Source organism: Rhineura floridana, chromosome 11 (assembly GCF_030035675.1).
Source record: "Rhineura floridana isolate rRhiFlo1 chromosome 11, rRhiFlo1.hap2, whole genome shotgun sequence".
In the NCBI taxonomy this organism is placed as follows: domain Eukaryota; kingdom Metazoa; phylum Chordata; class Lepidosauria; order Squamata; family Rhineuridae; genus Rhineura; species Rhineura floridana.
In genome coordinates, this window is record NC_084490.1 from 53,168,925 (window position 1) to 53,187,099 (window position 18,175).

At 43.8% G+C, this 18,175-nt stretch overlaps 2 protein-coding genes across 4 annotated transcripts in view; one reads left to right on the top strand and one right to left on the bottom strand.

The window, feature by feature from the left end:
• Window positions 1-4,053, top strand: part of ATXN7L3 (ataxin 7 like 3) — a 28,177-nt gene extending 24,124 nt beyond the window's left edge. For both annotated transcript variants that reach the window (XM_061589397.1, XM_061589396.1), the window contains exon 13: window positions 732-4,053. In XM_061589397.1, the coding sequence (XP_061445381.1) occupies window positions 732-883 (152 nt within the window). In that variant the 3' untranslated portion in view covers window positions 884-4,053. The remainder of the gene's footprint in view (window positions 1-731) is intronic.
• Window positions 4,054-5,326: 1,273 nt separating this feature from the next.
• Window positions 5,327-17,186, bottom strand: TMUB2 (transmembrane and ubiquitin like domain containing 2). 2 transcript variants are annotated; one of them, XM_061590059.1, is made up of 3 exons: window positions 16,861-17,186; window positions 9,682-10,427; window positions 5,327-7,214 (listed from the first exon to the last, which is right to left on the bottom strand). In XM_061590059.1, the coding sequence occupies exons 2-3, from the start codon at window positions 10,227-10,229 to the stop codon at window positions 6,860-6,862; spliced, it is 903 nt and encodes a 300-aa protein (XP_061446043.1). In that variant the 5' UTR covers window positions 10,230-10,427; window positions 16,861-17,186; the 3' UTR covers window positions 5,327-6,859. The 2 variants fall into 2 exon arrangements, with proteins under 2 accessions (XP_061446043.1, XP_061446044.1); XM_061590060.1 differs by lacking the exon at window positions 16,861-17,186 and adding an exon at window positions 11,955-12,339.
• Window positions 17,187-18,175: the final 989 nt, after the last annotated feature.

Below are 18,175 nucleotides of genomic sequence, written 5' to 3' on the forward strand. Positions count from 1 at the left end.
TTTGCAACTGATCGTCTCCCGCCATGCACACCCTTGTTTGATTACTAGGCCCAGCGGACCTTGTTGGCACCCATTGTGAGTGGCGAACTTACCCCTGAATCCTTTGCCACGTCAAGAATTCCACAGCAGATACACAGGGACTTCTTGGCAGATTAAATCAATGTGGGAATGGTTTCTTGAGTATAGAAAGCTAGAAATCCACTGTTCCAGGTATTTGGCACAGCATGGTAGAAAACGAGGCAGAAGTGAGAAGTCATCACATGAAGCAATAATAGTACATGCATCTTGGTGAGGAGTGGAAGGAGTATTTGGGGGACTAAAGATGAAATAAGTTACAGGCTGAATTACCATGTGACAGTAATACTGAAGAGTGATGTGTCCAAGAAGTCACATGCACAATAGTTCCAAATTGATACAGTTAGTATGTTTGGCTGAGAGTCATTTAAGTGTTGAATGATGTTGGGATGATTCTTGCATGCATGTTCCTTTCTTGATGACTTGCATATGTGAATGGGCTGTCACAGGTCTAACAGAACAGTGTCTTTCAGTGGAAGTGGTTCATGTATTCTGCCCAAGAGTAATTGAGCTGTAAGATATTGAGTGTTGTACATTGCATGTGTGAATTGGTACACAATCAACAGGGAAAGAGTCTATGAAAAATAAGACTAGAATGTTGATACAGTAAACATAGTGCACAGCCTTAACATGCACTTTTTTCTTCCCTACTTCAGGTACAAACAACTCAGAGTCCAGAAAAACCAAAAAGAAGAAACCGCACATGAGCCTGGTAGGAGGTGCTCCTGGAATGAGCTCCAGTAAGAAGAAACTGAAGCCTAAACCACTTGCACCTCCCACCCCCAGCCTTTATGATGACATCAATTGAATAATGCTGGGATAAGAAATACAGGGAAGAGGGGATGTGCCCCAGTACCCCGTCAGACCCAGTTCATGGGAAAGGAGCTGGACTGTGTCCTCTCAGGCACACTTTTTTATTAACTGTGAAGAGAGCTGGCTGCATGTCTCCCTTTTCTGCTAAGCCTCCGGCACACATTGCACAGCCCTTTGTGTCCACTGGATATGTGAATGAAAGAACCGGACTGCTTTTGCTGCAGTGGGCACCCACCTCTTTGGGGGTAAAGAGGGTTGGTGGTGGTTTGAGGCAGGGCCTTGAAGATGGATGACTCCATCAGTCAGGGAGTAACTGTTCTCCCCCCGTTTCAACACTTCTATTTATTGTGATGTTAGTGGATGTTCAATCATGACTATATATACGGTGGCATTGTATCGCTTAGCAATGCTAGACACTGGCTGGGCAGGGTAGTGCGTGTCTTCCTGAAGCCTTTCAGTCCGGTTTGGAAGAGAATGAACAGATCTCTAAGGGAATGGAGAATGTTGCCCTTCAGTGCCTGCCCTTCCTTCTCAAGAGCGTCTCCTCCAGTGGCTGCCTTTTTGTTGTGAGAAGTGGTACAAGATTGTGAATCTGCCTCTTCCTCTCTGAGCTTTTGCAGTGCTCAGTTGTTGAAAAGGCTGATTTCGTGGCTGCTGGACCATTCTTTCCCCTAGCAGGAATAATGTTCTTATGGTGAGGGCACTCCTCAGATATCTGCACAACCTGAGTAACCTGGGATGGGGGCAGGTTCAATCTTGCGTTGCTACTGTTTCTTCTAGAACTTCGTATAAAGCAACATGAAGAATGGCTTTGATAATGTGGGCAGTTTCTCCCAATATGCATGTTGGGAAGTTGGTGCAGCTATTTGCTTCCTAACTCATGTATTGGGCTCAAATCTACACTTTGCCCAATACTGGCGAGCCAATATCTTAAGATCTGCATTGCTTTATACATATTTTGTATGCAAGTATAAATCTTCATACATCCCTGAAAACTCACTGTAAATCTGAATATTTGGGTGGTGTTTTTTTTAATAGCTCTGCTGTTTTAACATGCCACAGAAGTTAATGAAGGCCGAGCAGGAGGATTGTGTTGTTTTCCCTACTGTGGCATGTTTGAGTCAGTCAACTGAATTTAAGCAAAACCTTGCTGGAGTGTTAGAGCCAATGTAAGTTTAGGCGAGTGAGGTAGTAGATGAGATGGGAGGGAGAATGTGTACTCTAAGCAAGTAAATCTGCTACTTTCTCCCCCTCCTCTAAACCTCCCCTCCACCTCATTCTTGGCCTAAACTCTGTTCCTTCTGCAAACAGGTGCCATTTTTAAACACCATGAATCATGGTGCTCGTACTTTGTGTAGATGGAGGCTTGAAATTGCAAAGCTGCTTCTAGAGGTGGAGTGTTGCTGGTTTTCAGTGTGCCTCTGTGCTTTTCTGTTGGATACTCTCCTGAATCATAACAAGATTTAGAAGAGAAAAGGGCATGTGCTGTCCAATAAGCTGTACAGAAGCTACCCAACTGCTTCTGAACATGCTTAAAGGGAACTTCTTTTGTATTCTTCATTCCCATATATTCCAGAGAATGCAATCTACGTGTGGAAAAAAGGTTTTCCTCCTACAGATCTGTGTGCAAATCTGCTTCAGATGAAGCAGCAAGCCAATTTTAGTAGAAATGGGGTAATGGATGTGGTTAGCTTATGCTAAGAATCCAAGGACACAGGGATGTCTGCTGCTCATGCCGGTTCTCTGGATTAAAGCAGATAGCTCTTCTTAACGGAGGTCTTGTTTTTGCTTTTGAATCTCTTTTCCCCTCCGCTTTTCTCTTAGCAGCTGAAAAAGTCTATTGGGTACAGACAAAGGCTCACCTTTGCCACTTCTAAAATTCATGGCCTCAGTTCTGTAATAAGAAGCTTTCTGGGCAATCTCTTTCTACAGTCCTGAAATGGAACGCTCACTACATGCTTAGACTTTGTATGGCGAGTCTTCAAGGGCCTGCTGAGTTCATGCCTCCTCCTTAGTATTACACATCTTTCCCTGCCGTTTGTGAGGGCCAATGTCCTGGCTGCCATGCTTTCTTATATTACAGCAATCATGCTGGATGTGCTGCACCTGCAGCCACTGAAGGGGTGTGCAACCGATGCCCAAAGTATAGCAGGTCTGGAAGCTGAGGTAGCCTACCCAGCAAGTTAACACTGTTCATCTTTTTCTCCTCCATGTTGCTTCCCTAGACAAAAGGTACCTGGTGTGCAGGGGATGTTCAGAGGCTGAGTTCTTCCTGATGGCTTTTGCCAGGCAGGGGGCAGAAAGCCCTGGCTTGAAGGGATATGTCCTGTACCACACTCATATGAAACAAACGGTATTTGCAAAAAAAGGCCCTCCATTTGTTCTATCACAACCTGCAAAATACCAATCCTGCATTGTCCAGAAACCAAGACTTCATGTTGTTCTTTAGCAAAGGATTTTGAAAACATGACTTACCTGAGAGTGCCATGTTAAGCATTGATCAGACACAACTCTGCCTTGCACCTGCTTCTAACTGAACTGTTGGACTGAATCGTATATTTCCCAGAGGAAAAGGTAGGGAAGAGGTAGACTTTGATTCAAACCAGGATGGGTTAACCTTTTCTCTGCCTGACAACCGGTTGCTATCTAGTTTAAATTATGTACCCATAAAACTGAAGCAGTACAGAAGTGGCCAGGGGAAAGAGACTGTTGCAACTGATGCCTTTGGGATCATGTTGCAGATTAACTGTGGAAGAATAGCATCTGGGGAATTTTGAAGATTAATTTTTGGGGGGGGGGGAGGAGACTATGTCTTTTTATATATGGCTCTGTATCTGCACTTGCACCCTTTATTTTTAAGATAGGCCTGTTTCACTTGAAGAAAAAACCCTGTATTCTATCATGAGTGGACTGTTGAGAGGTTTTTAATTTGTTGATGACATACAAACTGCACCTATGTGATATCTTCAAACATGTGCAGAAATCATTGGAGTAAGTACTGTACTGTGGTCTCTGAATTCTTTTTTTTAACTTGTTTTGTATATGTAATCTCAGCCTGTACAGGTAGATTTTTTTAAAAAAAACCCTGTCAAATCTGTAACTTTTTTTTTGCCCATCCATGGATTGTGGAATGCCTGTGTAAATAAACTGCAAGTCTGCTTGGTATGTAAGGCTTGGGTTGTTCTTAGCTCTGTTAATTGTTGCTTTCAGTACCTACTCTATCCTCACCTTAGAATGCAGTGTTGAATAGGTCTTCTGAAGAAACTTGATGGTCCTGGGCTTCTGCTTTAAAAAGAACAACCCTACAAAGTAACATTTCTGATATCACCTCAAAGATTGAACATGTAGATGTTGTTCTCTAAGATATTCAGAAAATATAAAAAGTAGTTCTCGCCCCCACGGTTCTCCTTTACGCTCCTAAAGATTTAAATTTTAGTCTGGGCTCCATTTTACCTAAAAATCTGTAAAATAAAATGTGAATGTATCATACAGATACATTGGCTTGTGTCTGTATATACTGTAGTGTGTCCATGCAGAAATGTACCCTGTGGATTATTAAGTTAAAAATGTAAATGTAGTGCTTTCAAGTCTATTCCAACTTATGGTGACCCTATGAATAGGGTTTTCATGAGGCTGAGAGGCAGCGACAGGCCCAAGGTCACCCAGTGAGCTTCATGGCTATGTGGGGATTCGAACCCTGGTCTTCCAGGTCGTAGTCCAACACCTTAACCACTACACCACACTGGCTCTCATAGGAAAACAAAATGTTAAAAGACAGTCATAAACACAGACAGTGCCTGTTAAAATCTCAGAAGCTTACAGAGCAGTAACTTCACATGGTTGGGGACAAGGGGCTAAAGGGCAAAGCTCCTTGTCCCTCTCCAAAATTGGGAGTAAACTACAGGATCAATGAAGTACATACCAGCTCAGATAACCTATCCAGCTCACAGCACATGTAGCTTTTCTTGAAACAAAATTTGGACTTGACACGGAGTATACAATGTTGCTGTAAGCATCTTATTACAGGAGGCTACTCTTCCAGACATAGAATCATAGAAGAGTTGGAAGGGGCCTATAAGGCCATCAAGTCCAACCCCCTGCGCAATGCAGGAATCCAAATCAAAGCATTCCATAGCTGGATGTTTTACTAGATCAGGGTAACTAATCTGTGGCCCTACAGCTGTTGCTGGACCACACTGCCCATCCTATTTGAACAGTGACCATGCTGACTAGGACTGACAGAAATCAAATGCAGAGAACAAAGGTTGGGCACCCATTTTAGATTGTGTATATCATGCAATAACGCTGTGTCTACTTTCCAAATTTGGTGGTGTGAACCTACCAGTGCTCTATATAATAAACTACAAAAAAGTAAAATTTGGCTATGGAAAATCTCTACAACAGCCCTTATAAGTAAGTTCACAAACATTACCATAACTTGCCACAGGAGGCCAGAGGGTGTAGTTACTTACATGCCTGGCTTTATTTCCCTTCATCTTAAAGCAAATTTGCTTTAACTCCACAGACGACAACCACATAATATCTACATGGATTTTTAGGATACATTTCACACAGTGGATGTCAAGCACAGGTTTAACTTAAAGCCTCATTTCTGAATGCTTTGATTTTAAAAGCTAAACTAGCTGTACAAACGCTAGAGATTAATTTTGAGCAGGAATGGTGAATTTACTTGGCACTGATAACTACATCAGAAATGTGAAGTTGGTTATTCAATTCAAGCTTACGTTGGCACTCATGGGGGCCTAAAATTTAATAACTCCCCCAACTCCAAAAACAAGTTGTGGGATTTTAAATACTTTAACAAGTTCAAAGCAAAGTTGCCCACAACCTTGCAGAGAGGGATGTGGTGAGGTGATTACATTTATCCAGTCTGGTCTTTATGTCCTCCTCGATGCTAAATTGTCATTTCTCACACAGAAGATGAAAAATCCAGCCAGTAATGCCTGTCCCCTATTTGAAGCCCTTTGAGTCACTTGCAGTGAATTTCAAGGAGATACATTTGGTTTTAATACTTTTAACAAGTCAACCTGGTTAAAAAGAGGACAGATATTCTGCCTTTAGACTGTAAGAGGTGTACCATGCAAGCATCTTGGTTACTAATAACATTCTGCGTCATCATCCTTGCAAAGTGCGCACATGCAAAAATGACCATTTTTTGAGAGGACTCTTCTTTCCTAGAGTACAGGGGGAGCATCTAAATGGAATCCATACAGGTAAGGTCTGGCCAGGTGTCTTCAGAACACAGTTGAAGATGCACGTATCTTGGTGAAGTGAAGGGGAGAAGGCAAGTGTTCCAGTAGTTCACAACTCTATCACAGGGTAAAAGGAGTTAGATGATGCAGTATTCATGGAGAGAGATCAGTAGGTCGTTGCATAATTACCATGTACAGTAACTGGTTGCAGTGGAATGGATAGAAGCATGTGCCAAGGTTCCATGCTTTCCAAAGCAGTAGCAAAGTAAACAGGCAAATACTTAGCCTAAAAGCCCATTTCCTCTGTTGTGGGTCTCAGAAGTCTGAAGAGCATAAGGGACAGGAACTGCACTTCAGTATAAAGTTCTCTAAGATAATCATCACTGGATGCCAAATCCTAGAAGTCATGGAGAAAAATGTGGCAGCTAAGTTTCTCTTAGTGGCACAGAACCCTGAAAACAGCAGAGCGGTGCTTCTAATTGTTTAGATAATTCAATCCTTTTGCGAGTTGCCTTGCTCTTCTATATTTGTCTCATTTTCCTCTTCAAAAATATCCAAATGCTGTAGCTATAGAAAATAGAAATTAAGTACAATTGTTCAACTCAAAGAGTCTGTGGGACTTTAACCTTGTATCAACATAGAATTCTGGATAAGAGCTTTATCTGTTATTCACAGGGTATTAACGAGTGAAAGTACAAAACATAGAGCATTCAGATTTGACAGACTACTAAGTCCGTGCCCTCTTTCCCCATTGCTGCTCATCGTCCATACATTCCAAAAACAAGGAAACTAAAACATACAGTCATCCCAACCAAGGAAATGGTGGCAGGGGCTGTGAATAACTGCCGGTAGTTGATGCGGAAATACCAGATGACTGCCAACATCACCACAAAAATGGGAATCATCAAGTTGCCCATGCTCAAAGTGATACCCGCAGCTTCCGATGGTGCAACCACTGGGTCAGGCATGGCAGAGGCAGCAGTCTGGGAGATATGGCAGTGGATTACGCAATTGTCCAGGATGTTGAGGGAGCGAAGAGTCCGTGCCTGGTCCTGAAGCAGCTGGCCCTGGTAGATAAACTTCATCTGGCTTTCCTGGCCTGGGAAGTATTTGCTGTTAAACGAAACAAGGAGATAAACATGTAGGTCAGAGAGAGAGAGAGAGAATACTAATGGGTTAATTTAAAATAGCTATGCTAGCTGGGGCTGATGTGAGTGGAAGGCATGTTGGGGGGAGGCTGCTTTAAAATAAGCAACAATGTATTTCACTACTCCATATGTAAAAAGCTAGGCCCACAAGTAACAGCTGTCATAGGGAATGTGGAGGCTGATGTGGTAGGATGCATGAAACAGGAAGAGTATCTGGGCTGTATCCAATGCTAGACCTGAGTAGGCCCATTGAAATTAATGAACCTAACTAACTTAAGGATGATGGGCATTGGATACATTCAAGAAGTGCAGCTGGGCCAGGAGCCTGTTCTAGAAAGCCTCACGCTGCTGTGCGTGAACTTGGGGCTTTCTTCACAATTTAAGAGCAATAAAGACACCCCCCCATGACTTTGTAGGATAATAAGATAACCGCAGCTGATGCAGATTCAGTGGCTAGACAGCTGATTTGGGGCAAAATGGTTGGAACATATAACACCAATTCTGGCACAGCTGCACTGGCTACCAATTAGTTTCTGGGCCACATTGAAACTGCTGGTTTTGACCTACAAAGCCTTATGCAGCTCAGGTCCCCAAAACCTCAACGACCGCCTCTCCCCACATGAAACAACTTGGACCCTGCATTCATGTTTTCACCCAGGCTTTTGGAGTTTAATTTTGTTTGTTGTTAGTCAGATGGGGGGGGGGTTCTTGGTTTTTATGTATTTTTCTTAGTTTTATTCCTATTTTTGATGTTGTAAGTTGCTCTGAGTTTCTCTTGAAAAAAAATGACTAATTATTAATAAGTGCAACTTCTGCCACCAACCCGCCCACCTGCAAAACTGCCTTTGATCTTCACCAGCTTCCATATTGTTGGCTCATCCTTCCCTCAAATGGTCAAAAAAGGTTAAAAAAAAGACTGTTGAGCAACATCTCATGCCCCTCTCGAGTGGTCACAGCTCAACAGCTAGCTCTGCTCATGCCAGCATATAATGACTAATTGACACCCTCCAATTAGCCTGCTAGAATCACCTGGTGAGTTGAAGCAGCTCCCCTTGCAGGTTCCATCAGTAGCCACCCACTCTCCAGCCAACAAAAGGAAAGAGGGTGGAGCCCCTTCACTGGCCTATGTCAGGCATTTTTTAAAAAAATGTAAAACTAAAACCTAATTTCAGATACTGTAGAAAATTGACCAAAAACAACCCAATGAAACCAAGGCAGCCATAAATATACTAAAGAACATTTACCTGCTCCTATACATTGCTCTTTCCCACTGTGTTGTGTCTTTCAGACTACAAACTTTCTAGAACAGAGGCACCATTTTTAAACTTATACCACACAGAGCTATTATTACTACAGTGAGACTGAAGTTGATGATAGAGACTCATCTCTTAAATATTAACAATGTAAGTATAACTTGTATCTCAAATACCTGATTATACAACATCTATCAAAACAGTTTCTTCTTCCATCGGTGTATGTTCCAGGGGTTTGTGGCAAGACAGCAGTGTCAGTATAAGTGAGATTCGTATGACAGTGACTTGCATATTACATTATTAGCTGGGATGCAGAGCAGTGAGGGATTTTTACAGCTGTTATTCCTGTTATTAATGCAGTATTCTAATCAGTCTGAGCAGGGCTAGATAAATATTTCAAAATTCTCTGCATCAATTTTTCAGGAGTCAAGGTCAATCTGTTGTTTTGTTTAACATGTTTTGGGTATCAGCACCTAGGCAATGAAGTGCTGGGATTGTTCCAGCCCCTGTCTGAGGTATGAGCTGGTTGCTTCGATATAATGGAGATGTACAAGTGCAAGAAATAGCAGCTGGCGAGTTGACACAGGGTCCGAAAGGGTGAATTGCAAGCCCAGAAGTCCCTAGGTAAAGTCTCACCAGGGCTAAAAATGCACTTGATGGCCTTTGGAAAGCCACTAGTCTCTCAGCCTAAGCTATCCCATCTATAATATGACCTATGCTTTAGGGTTCTTATAAAGATTACTGTGATAATGTACATGAAGTGCTTTACATATTCTAAAGTGCTCTATAAATGCTCAATATTGATTGCATTCAGAAATACTATATGCAACTGCAAATTTATTTGATACATTTCCACAGTACAAAAGTTGTGCTAAAGGCCTTTTTCTGCACATGGGGTAGATTATTTTAATGGTCAATGCCTATAGATTTTGACATCTTGCATCCTGTTTATCAAACCTTGTTTTTTATCATGGTTTGAACATAGGCATATGTGATGTACCTGTACAAGTATTGCTTTTGGCTTTTATCTTGTATTGATAATTCAGTATTATTAATGACTTATCAAACAAATAACTTTATTTGCTGTAACTGCAAAAACAAGGTTGTATATTACGTATTGTGAATGTGTGGATGCAAGTCTTTGGACTCAAGCTTGTGTTCATATTCAACAACACTCACCTCTTGAGGATGCCAATGGTGTCCTCGGGCTTCACAATGGCCACCTCTTCTGTGTCATTAAGGAATTTGAGGCGCACTTTGATAAACCCTGGGTTTGCCTCATTCTCCACCATGACAGGTGCTGTTTGTGGAACATTCCGGTTCTCCTGGGAACCAGCAGCAACAGAAAAGGTCCTTTGGGGCAGGCCCTGAATGTCCAACAGATGGTCTAAGGTAGCATCTGAACTACTGCTGCTATCTCCTTGCTCAACTGCAGGGCCTGCATCTGATGCAGGACCCTCTTCTGCCTTCTCTTCGGCTCCTTCTGTGGCACTTTGGGGCTCCGACTGTTCTGACACTGAGTTTCCCACATAGCGTTCAATGGGGCTCAGATGGATCACTGATGAATCTCCAGTAGCCACAACATTGCCGAGAAGATGGTTGCTGCCATCCGCAACATACGTGGAAAGCCAGGCCAGGACCAGGGCCATGATAAGGACCACTACACCAGCCACAACAGTGACCTCATCCCCTACACCTTCAATGATGGTCACTTCAGGGGGCTCCATCTCTTGGCTTTAGGTAAAAGTGGAAGAAACAAAGACGGAACCTCAGCTCTGAACCTGAGAGCAGAGGTAAATTCAGATGACATCAGATTAAGATTTCAGTCCCACTTTTCACTGCAGTTAAATCATGAGGAAAAGAGTTGAGATAGCTGTTTTTACCTAAGACAGGGACACCTGATGTTTTCGGGTTTCCTGTTTTCCCTGAAAGTTAAAACAATGGGAAGTAGAGTCAGAGGGGTCCAATGAATAGTTCTCATTTTAGTCCTGTGTGATTTAGACCCCAGCTCAGGCATGAACTCAAGAGCCTTGGGCAATTTGCTATCTCAGTGCCAGTTCTCCAACAGTAAAATGGGAATGACAATTACCAAACTCATAAGGGTGTTGCAAGAATAACAAGACAATGTACAAATGTTTTAAAATCTTTACATAGACTGACTGATAATAAAAAAGTGAAAGATGTAGAAAACGGAGTGGTTATCGTTCAAGTGCATCATCAGATTTCTGAAAACATTTATTTACAAATGTTTTTAAGGTTCTCTGTCATTACTGCAGATAAGAGCTTAGAAATTATGGGAGAGCTATATATGCAAATAGCTAATAATTTGATGAGGCATCTTGTAATAACTTTTTAATGGCTGAATTCTGAAGCAGAGAACCCAATTAACAACTCCAGTCTAGAGCAAGGAGTTAATAAAGCTACAGTTAAGGGTGCACTTGTAGAAGCCTGGCTGCAGTCCCAGTGGCATCTAATCATATTATGCAGTAGGAGTGGAATTTGCCAAAAGCAGTGGAGGAAGCTGTGCCTGACTATTTTGGGGTACAGTTTCCAGAGGGGTAGGTGTGTGAGTCTGTTGCAACCAAACACAATAAGAAGTTTTGTGGCACCTTAAGACTTACATTTATTGTAGCCCAAAAGCTTATCCCATAATAAATGTGTTAAGTCTTTAAGGTGCCACAAGACTCTTGGTTGCACTCTCCGCCAAGCAAGAATTAATAATCAACATAATATAAATTAAAAGGGTGGATTAATTCACAAAGGAAAAATAAAGAAACAAAAAATTCCTTAAAGTCCTCATTGGAGAAAAAATCCCAAAGACAAACTTAACACAAAAGTCCAGATCAAAGACATGTCAAAGTAATGATCACACATCAAGTAACATTTACTGGGCCTAGGAGAAACCATATTGAGAACCTCAGAATATTCCAGGAAAGATAACCAAACCATTAAGAAATCAGTGGATAAGCTTGGCCACTGCCCACTTTAACCTGGTGAATACATTTCTGCATCGCTAAAATATACCAGCCTGTGTCAGCCTGTTGAGTCTCATAGGTGAGTCTGTTTCTCTATGACTGACTACACCACTATATGTGTCTACTCAGAAGTAAGTCCCATTGTGTTCAACAGAGGTTTACTCCCAGGTAGGTCTACATTAGATTGCAGCCCAAGTCTTAATGAATGGTACAATGGGCTTTTAAATCAACAAAATTAAGAATCCTTGCTCAAGAACCGAGAATGTTAAAATCCTACTACTTTTCATCTCACAAGTTTGAAAATTTAGGACAGCTCCACATACATGGTAGAATGTATCCCTTTTCTCACGACTCTTTCTTCATTGACCAGTTCTGCACATTTTATCAGGAGTGAAGATATCAAATGGCCAGTATCTTATACAACTTCTCTATTAAGGCCCTGTATACAGGAATCAGGTTTATTTGTTTTTAACTTACCAAGGGGCAGTTAGGTCCAATATTTGTAGCAGGAGATCTGGAGTCAAAGTTTGTAGACTGCAGCTCTGTTTTTACCACTAAAGCATAACCTAAGACATATCACTTCCTCTTGCCTGTTAGCTTCCCTGTCCTATTATTATTATTATATAATACAATTGTCTCCAGGTTAAGAGAAGTTTCGATTTGTAGAACCAGTTTGCAACAAAACCGAGTTTCTTCATGGAAATGCCTGAGGTAGATGAGTTGCCAGAAGTATGCTACATTGCTGCTGTGGACTTTGTACTGGTTTTCTATACACTTTCAGTGCAATTCAAAGCTCTAGTTTTGATTGGTGATGTCTTATAATGTCAGTCTGGTGGAGCAAGCAAAGTGAGATATCCTTTCCTCTGTGCCAGCTTTGTTACTGACCTCATTCCTGTTTCTTTAATAGCAATCCAATAAGCAGAAATGAAGCAAGTGAAGCTGTTTGCACTAACTATCTCCATGCCAGGAAAACTTTATAATTTACTCTTGTCCAGCTGATGTTAAAGGCACAGGGCCAGGGGGAAAAGTGACAGCCCTATCCACCTATATACTGTTGGGATTTCTAAGATTGACTCAGACAGTCTTCCTATCCAGTTCTGGAAAAATATATGTGACCAACAAGAATTAAACTCCTGCCAGCAACTTTGGTGACCTGCTAGGAGGTAGCCACCCTGAACAGGTGTGTATGTATATGTGATTTCTTTTTTATTTAATATGTGCCTGGGAGAGAGTATTATACATCAACCGGGGAGACTTTTGGGGGGCCCAATTAGCGTAGTGACGGGTAATGGGAGGTATGGTGTTGTGAGGAGAACGTGCCAGGTAAGGGGAACTCGCCCCAGACAAATAGTGTCTGTGACTTGTTCCGGTTCTCCTCACATCCCCGGGATTGCTGGTTGTTCTATCAGTCGGCCTTCGGATCTCCATGTGCTGTTGTTGAACGCCAGGTCGGTACATCATAAGATCTCCCTTGTTCATGATTTAATTGCGGAGGAGGCTGCTGACCTGGCGTGTATAACCGAGACCTGGGTGGGAGATCAGGGAGGAGTTGCTCTTTCCCAGCTCTGCCCACCTGGGTATATGGTTCAGCATCATGGTAGAACCGAAGGACGGGGAGGTGGGGTTGCTGTGATCTATAGGAGTTCTTTCTCACTCACCAGGCACCCTGTCCAGGTGACGACTGGCTTGGAGTGTCTCCACCTTGTGCTGGGCCAGAGAGACAGACTGGGAATTTTGTTGGTGTACCGCCCGCCCTGCTGCTCAACAAATTCCCTAACTGAGCTGACAGAAGTAGTCTCGGGGGTATTGTTACGGTCCCCTAGACTATTGGTACTGGGGGACTTCAACGTCCATGCCGAGACTGCTTTATCTGGGGCAGCTCAGGACTTCATGGCCTCCATGACAACCATGGGGCTGTTTCAATTTGTTACTGGCCCGACGCATGTGTCGGGACATACCCTTGATTTGATCTTCGCCACTGGACATGGGGATGGTGATCTGGAGGTTGGCAGTTTTTCATCTATTCCGTTGTCATGGACAGATCATCGCCTGCTGAAGTTTAAGCTCACAGCATCCCTTTCCCTCTGCAAGGGTGGGGGACCTATTAAAATGGTCCGCCCGTGGAGACTTATGGATCCGGAAGGTTTCCAAAGGGCTCTGGGGGATTTTCCGACTGACAAGACTGGTGCTGCTGTCGAGGCCCTGGTCGAACTGTGGAATACAGAGATGACCCGGGCAGTTGACACGATCGCTCCCATGCGCCCCCTCCTATGTAGAGCTCATACAGCTCCATGGTATACCTCGGAGCTGAGAGCGATGAAGCAAGAGAGGAGGAGGCTTGAGTGCAGATGGAGGCGAACTCCCGATGAATGCAATTATGCCTTGGTAAGTGCCTGTTCTAAGCGATACATAGTAGCGGTGAGGGCAGCAAAAAAGAGCTATTTTGCTGCCACCATTAAGTCATCACTTTCCCGCCCAACGGAGCTCTTTAAAATTGTACGAGGGCTTTTACACTCTGGCCCTCGGGACATTATAGATTCCTCTGTAGCCCGCTGTGACGAGTTCGCTGGGCACTTCCAAGATGAGATCGCATGCATTCGCCGGGACTTAGACTCCACTATTATAGCAGTTGGACCTAATGAAGCATCCAGAGCACGGTCTTGTCCTTATTTCTTGGATGAATTTCAGTCTGTGCAGCTTGAGGATGTTGACAAGATCCTTGGAATGGTGCGGGCGACCACGTCTGTGCTGGACCCTTGCCCCTCTTGGCTGGTGAAAGCTGGCAGGACCGGAACCGCCGTCAGGGCCAAGGAGGTGATAAATGCCTCTTTGAGAGAGGGAGTGGTCCCTGACTGCCTAAAAGAGGCAGTAGTGAGACCACTCCTGAAGAAAGCCTCCTTGGACCCAGATAATTTGAACAACTATAGACCTGTGGCGAATGTTCCGTTCCTGGGCAAGGTGCTGGAGCGGGTGGTTGCCGGCCAGCTCCAGGGGCTCTTGGATGACACTGATTATCTTGATCCATTTCAATCCGGTTTTAGGCCCGGTTTTGGCACCGAAACAGCCTTGGTCGCCCTGTATGATGACCTTTGTCGGGAGAGGGACAGGGGGAGTGTGACCCTGTTGATTCTCCTTGATCTCTCAGCTGCTTTTGATACCATCGACCATGGTATCCTTCTGGGAAGACTCATGGAGTTGGGAGTTGGGGGTACTGCCTGGCAGTGGCTCCGCTCCTACTTGGCGGGTCATCACCAGAGGGTAGTGCTTGGGGAACATTACTCGACACCCTGGACTCTCCATTGTGGAGCCCCACAGGGATCGGTACTGTCCCCCATGCTCTTTAACATCTACATGAAGCCGCTGGGTGCCGTCATCAGGAGTTTTGGGGTGCGTTGTCATCAGTATGCTGATGACACGCAACTCTATTTCTCCTTTTCATCCTCCTCAGGTGAGGCTGTTAACATACTAAACCGTTGCCTGGCCGCGATAATGGACTGGATGAGAGCGAACAAACTGAAGCTCAATCCAGACAAGACTGAGACGATGCTGGTGAGTGCTTCCCCTGCCCAGATGGTGGATGTTCATCCTGTTCTCGATGGGGTTACACTCCCCTTGAAGGAACAGGTTCGTAGCTTGGGAGTTCTTTTCGATCCTTCCTTGTCACTGGAGGCCCAGGTGGCCTCGGTGGCACGGAATGCTTTCTACCATCTTCGTTTGGTAGCCCAGCTACGTCCCTATCTGGACGGTGATGACCTCACCTCTGTTGTTCATGCTCTGGTAACTTCTAGATTGGACTACTGCAATGCGCTCTACGTTGGGCTGCCCTTGAAGATAATTCGGAAACTACAGCTAGTCCAGAATGCAGCGGCCAGACTGTTGACGCGGACCAGAAGGTCCGCTCATATAACACCTGTTCTGGCTCGTCTGCACTGGCTCCCTATTTGTTTCCGGGCTAAATTCAAAGTGCTGTTTTTGACCTATAAAGCCTTACACGGCATGGGACCGCAATACCTGGTGGAACGCCTCTCCCAATATGAACCTACCCGTACACTGCGTTCAACATCTAAGGCCCTCCTCCGAGTGCCATCTCATCGAGAAGCTCGGAGGGTGGTGACTAGATCTAGGGCCTTTTCGGTGGTGGCCCCCGAATTGTGGAACAGTCTTCCTGATGAGGTGCGCCTGGCGCCGACGCTGCTATCCTTTCGGCGTCAGGTGAAAACCTTTTTATTCTCCCAGGCATTTTAAAGTGTATTTTAATCTGTTTTTAAAGTGTATTTTAACTGTACTTTTTAGTGTTGTATTATGATGCTGTTTGCTTTTTGTTGTTATTTGTTTGTTTTTGGTTTTTTGACTTTATTATATTTATTGTAGTTATATATTGTGCTGTTTTTATCTCTTATGTACACCGGCCAGAGAGCCGTCAGGCTTAGGGCGGTATATAAATGAAATAAAATAAATAAAATAAACAAAAAAGCACGTGATTGTCCATTAACAAGGGAGGCAGCAAGGAATCAACATCTTGGAACAATATCAGCACTTAGTTAGACCACATGTAGTCTACCTATTTGATAGAATTTATTCCCCAACCCCAATCTACCGACGACTTCCATGTCCTTCTTGGCCTCAACTTCCCTCCATCTCTTTCAAAGAGGAAGTGTGCACTAGAAGACTAGTTCAGAGCTTCCTTGTTCATGTTGGCCAAGTTCCTGAAGCTGCCTTTTGTTGGGTCTGTGTTTCTCCCTGTCCTGTCCATTCTCAGGGCAATTCCATAAACCTGCCTTCAACTCCCATCCCCTTATCTTGCCTGTCTGCTCTGCTCATCACTTCTTTTCTGGACCCAATTTCAGTGAGATGTACCTCCCCGTGATTCACTTGTATAAGCATTGCCGCTGCCCTTCCTTGCACCGAGATGTTCCTCCTCTGATCCCTTACTCCCTCTTAGGGTCTCCACTAGCTTTGCTTAATTTTATGTTTTTTTTAAAAAAGCAACCCTATAGCAGAGCAACGGTCTCTGGGCTGGGGTAGGCGGCAGCATCGGATGGAGCCTCACCAGTGCAAAAAGGTTACAGGTAACACAAATCGGGCAGGGTCAATAACAAGTAAATAAAAACGGTACAAGGGCAGGGGAACTTTTGTCGAAAGGAAGCCAGGAAGGAGTTAAAAGCGCTATATTTAGTGGAGAGGAAACCGAATAAAAGGGTGGGGAGGCGCTGAAGGAGAGGCGGTTTCATAAACGGGCACGGCGGCGGAGGGAGGGCTCACAACCGGGAGCGGCACGGGGGCCTTACAACAGAAGCAGCGGAAGGGAATGTTTTAAGGTGTTGAAGGAAAGGCACTGAAGCTTCGAGGGAGGCGAGGGGGCGCGCAGGAACCTGTCACTCACCTTTCTCAAAGTCTTTCTTCCCCCTCTTTCCCGGAGGAGAAAGTTACGTCACTAACGCCCGCTGCAGACGTCACTTCGAGGCGCGCGAGATTGTCGTGTGGAGGACTGGTTGCCATGGTAGCGGTTTAGAAGAGGTCGATGACGTTAAAGCTACGCGTCAACGTTACCCCTCTTGCGTATACTGTATAAAAATCTTTTTTATTATTTTTGTAGTGTATTTATTTACTTTCCACCAATAGCGTGAGGGACCATTAGGAAGAACGTGCATTTGGTTTCCCCAGGAAAAAAAACCCAACCAACAACCACCGCCTCCTTTTCTCACGGAACAACCAAATAGGTTAAGTTGATTCGTGCAGGTTGTGAACTTCCGGGTTTTTTATACTATTTTTTTCCCCTTCCGCTGGAGTAGTGCCCATAGACAACATCGGAGAAATTTAGGATGTTGTTTGCAGTATTGACAATTATTTATACTGAAGGGCTGTTTCGAGCCACTATTTCCCGAACACAGTTCCGCCCTCGCTCCCGTTTGCATGTACACACGGGATAACAAAGGGACTTTATTAGTATTGGCCGGTCAGTTTTGAAATGTTTTAAGAACTAAAAAAATGGCGTTTTCCACACATAATGCCTGTAATGGATACACATTCAAGGCCTAAGCATTGTTTGTTGGGGTCCAGTACCTAGTTGTAACAGCCCCCAGCCCCAACACAAATGCCGTGATCCCGTTCGGTATCTCGAGTCATGAAATAAACTTTTCTTATTTTAATTCTAAAAGCATAAGAAGAGCCTGCTGGATCAGTCCAGTCCAGCCTCCTGTTCTCACAGTGGCCAACAACCAGCTGCCTATGGGAAGCCCACAAGCAGGACCGGAGTGCAAGGGCACTCTCCCCTCCTGTGGTTTCGAGCAACTGGTATTCAGAAGCATACTGAAATAGGCAGAACATAGCCATCAGGGTTAGTAATAGCCATCAATAGTTTTATCCTCCATAAATTTGTCTAATTATCTTTTAAAGCTGTCCATGTTGGTGGCCATCACTTCATCACATTACATTTTCTACATTTCTGAAATTATACAGTGGGGCTTTTCTACCATGCTCCCAAGTTGCTTCCTCTTGTTTTGTTTTGAAATAGCATCCTGCCTCAAGAAGAGTCCTATAAACTACTATTTTGGAATGTTTTCATCAGTTCTGAAGGTATTATTTTGTTAATAGTATTTATTCAAATAGACCAATGTGTCTATAAAGTAAACATTCTATAAACCAATTCACTTTTTAAAGCCTTATTTTTCTGCCCTTTTTATTGTAAAATCATTATC

Coding starts and splice junctions, on each gene's coding strand:
- TMUB2 (XM_061590059.1), bottom strand. CDS start 10,229: ATGGAGCCCCCTGAAGTGACCATCATTGAAGGTGTAGGGGATGAGGTC. Junction 7,215..9,681: donor ACCATTGGCATCCTCAAGAG/GTGAGTGTTGTT, acceptor TTCGTTTAACAG/CAAATACTTCCCAGGCCAGG.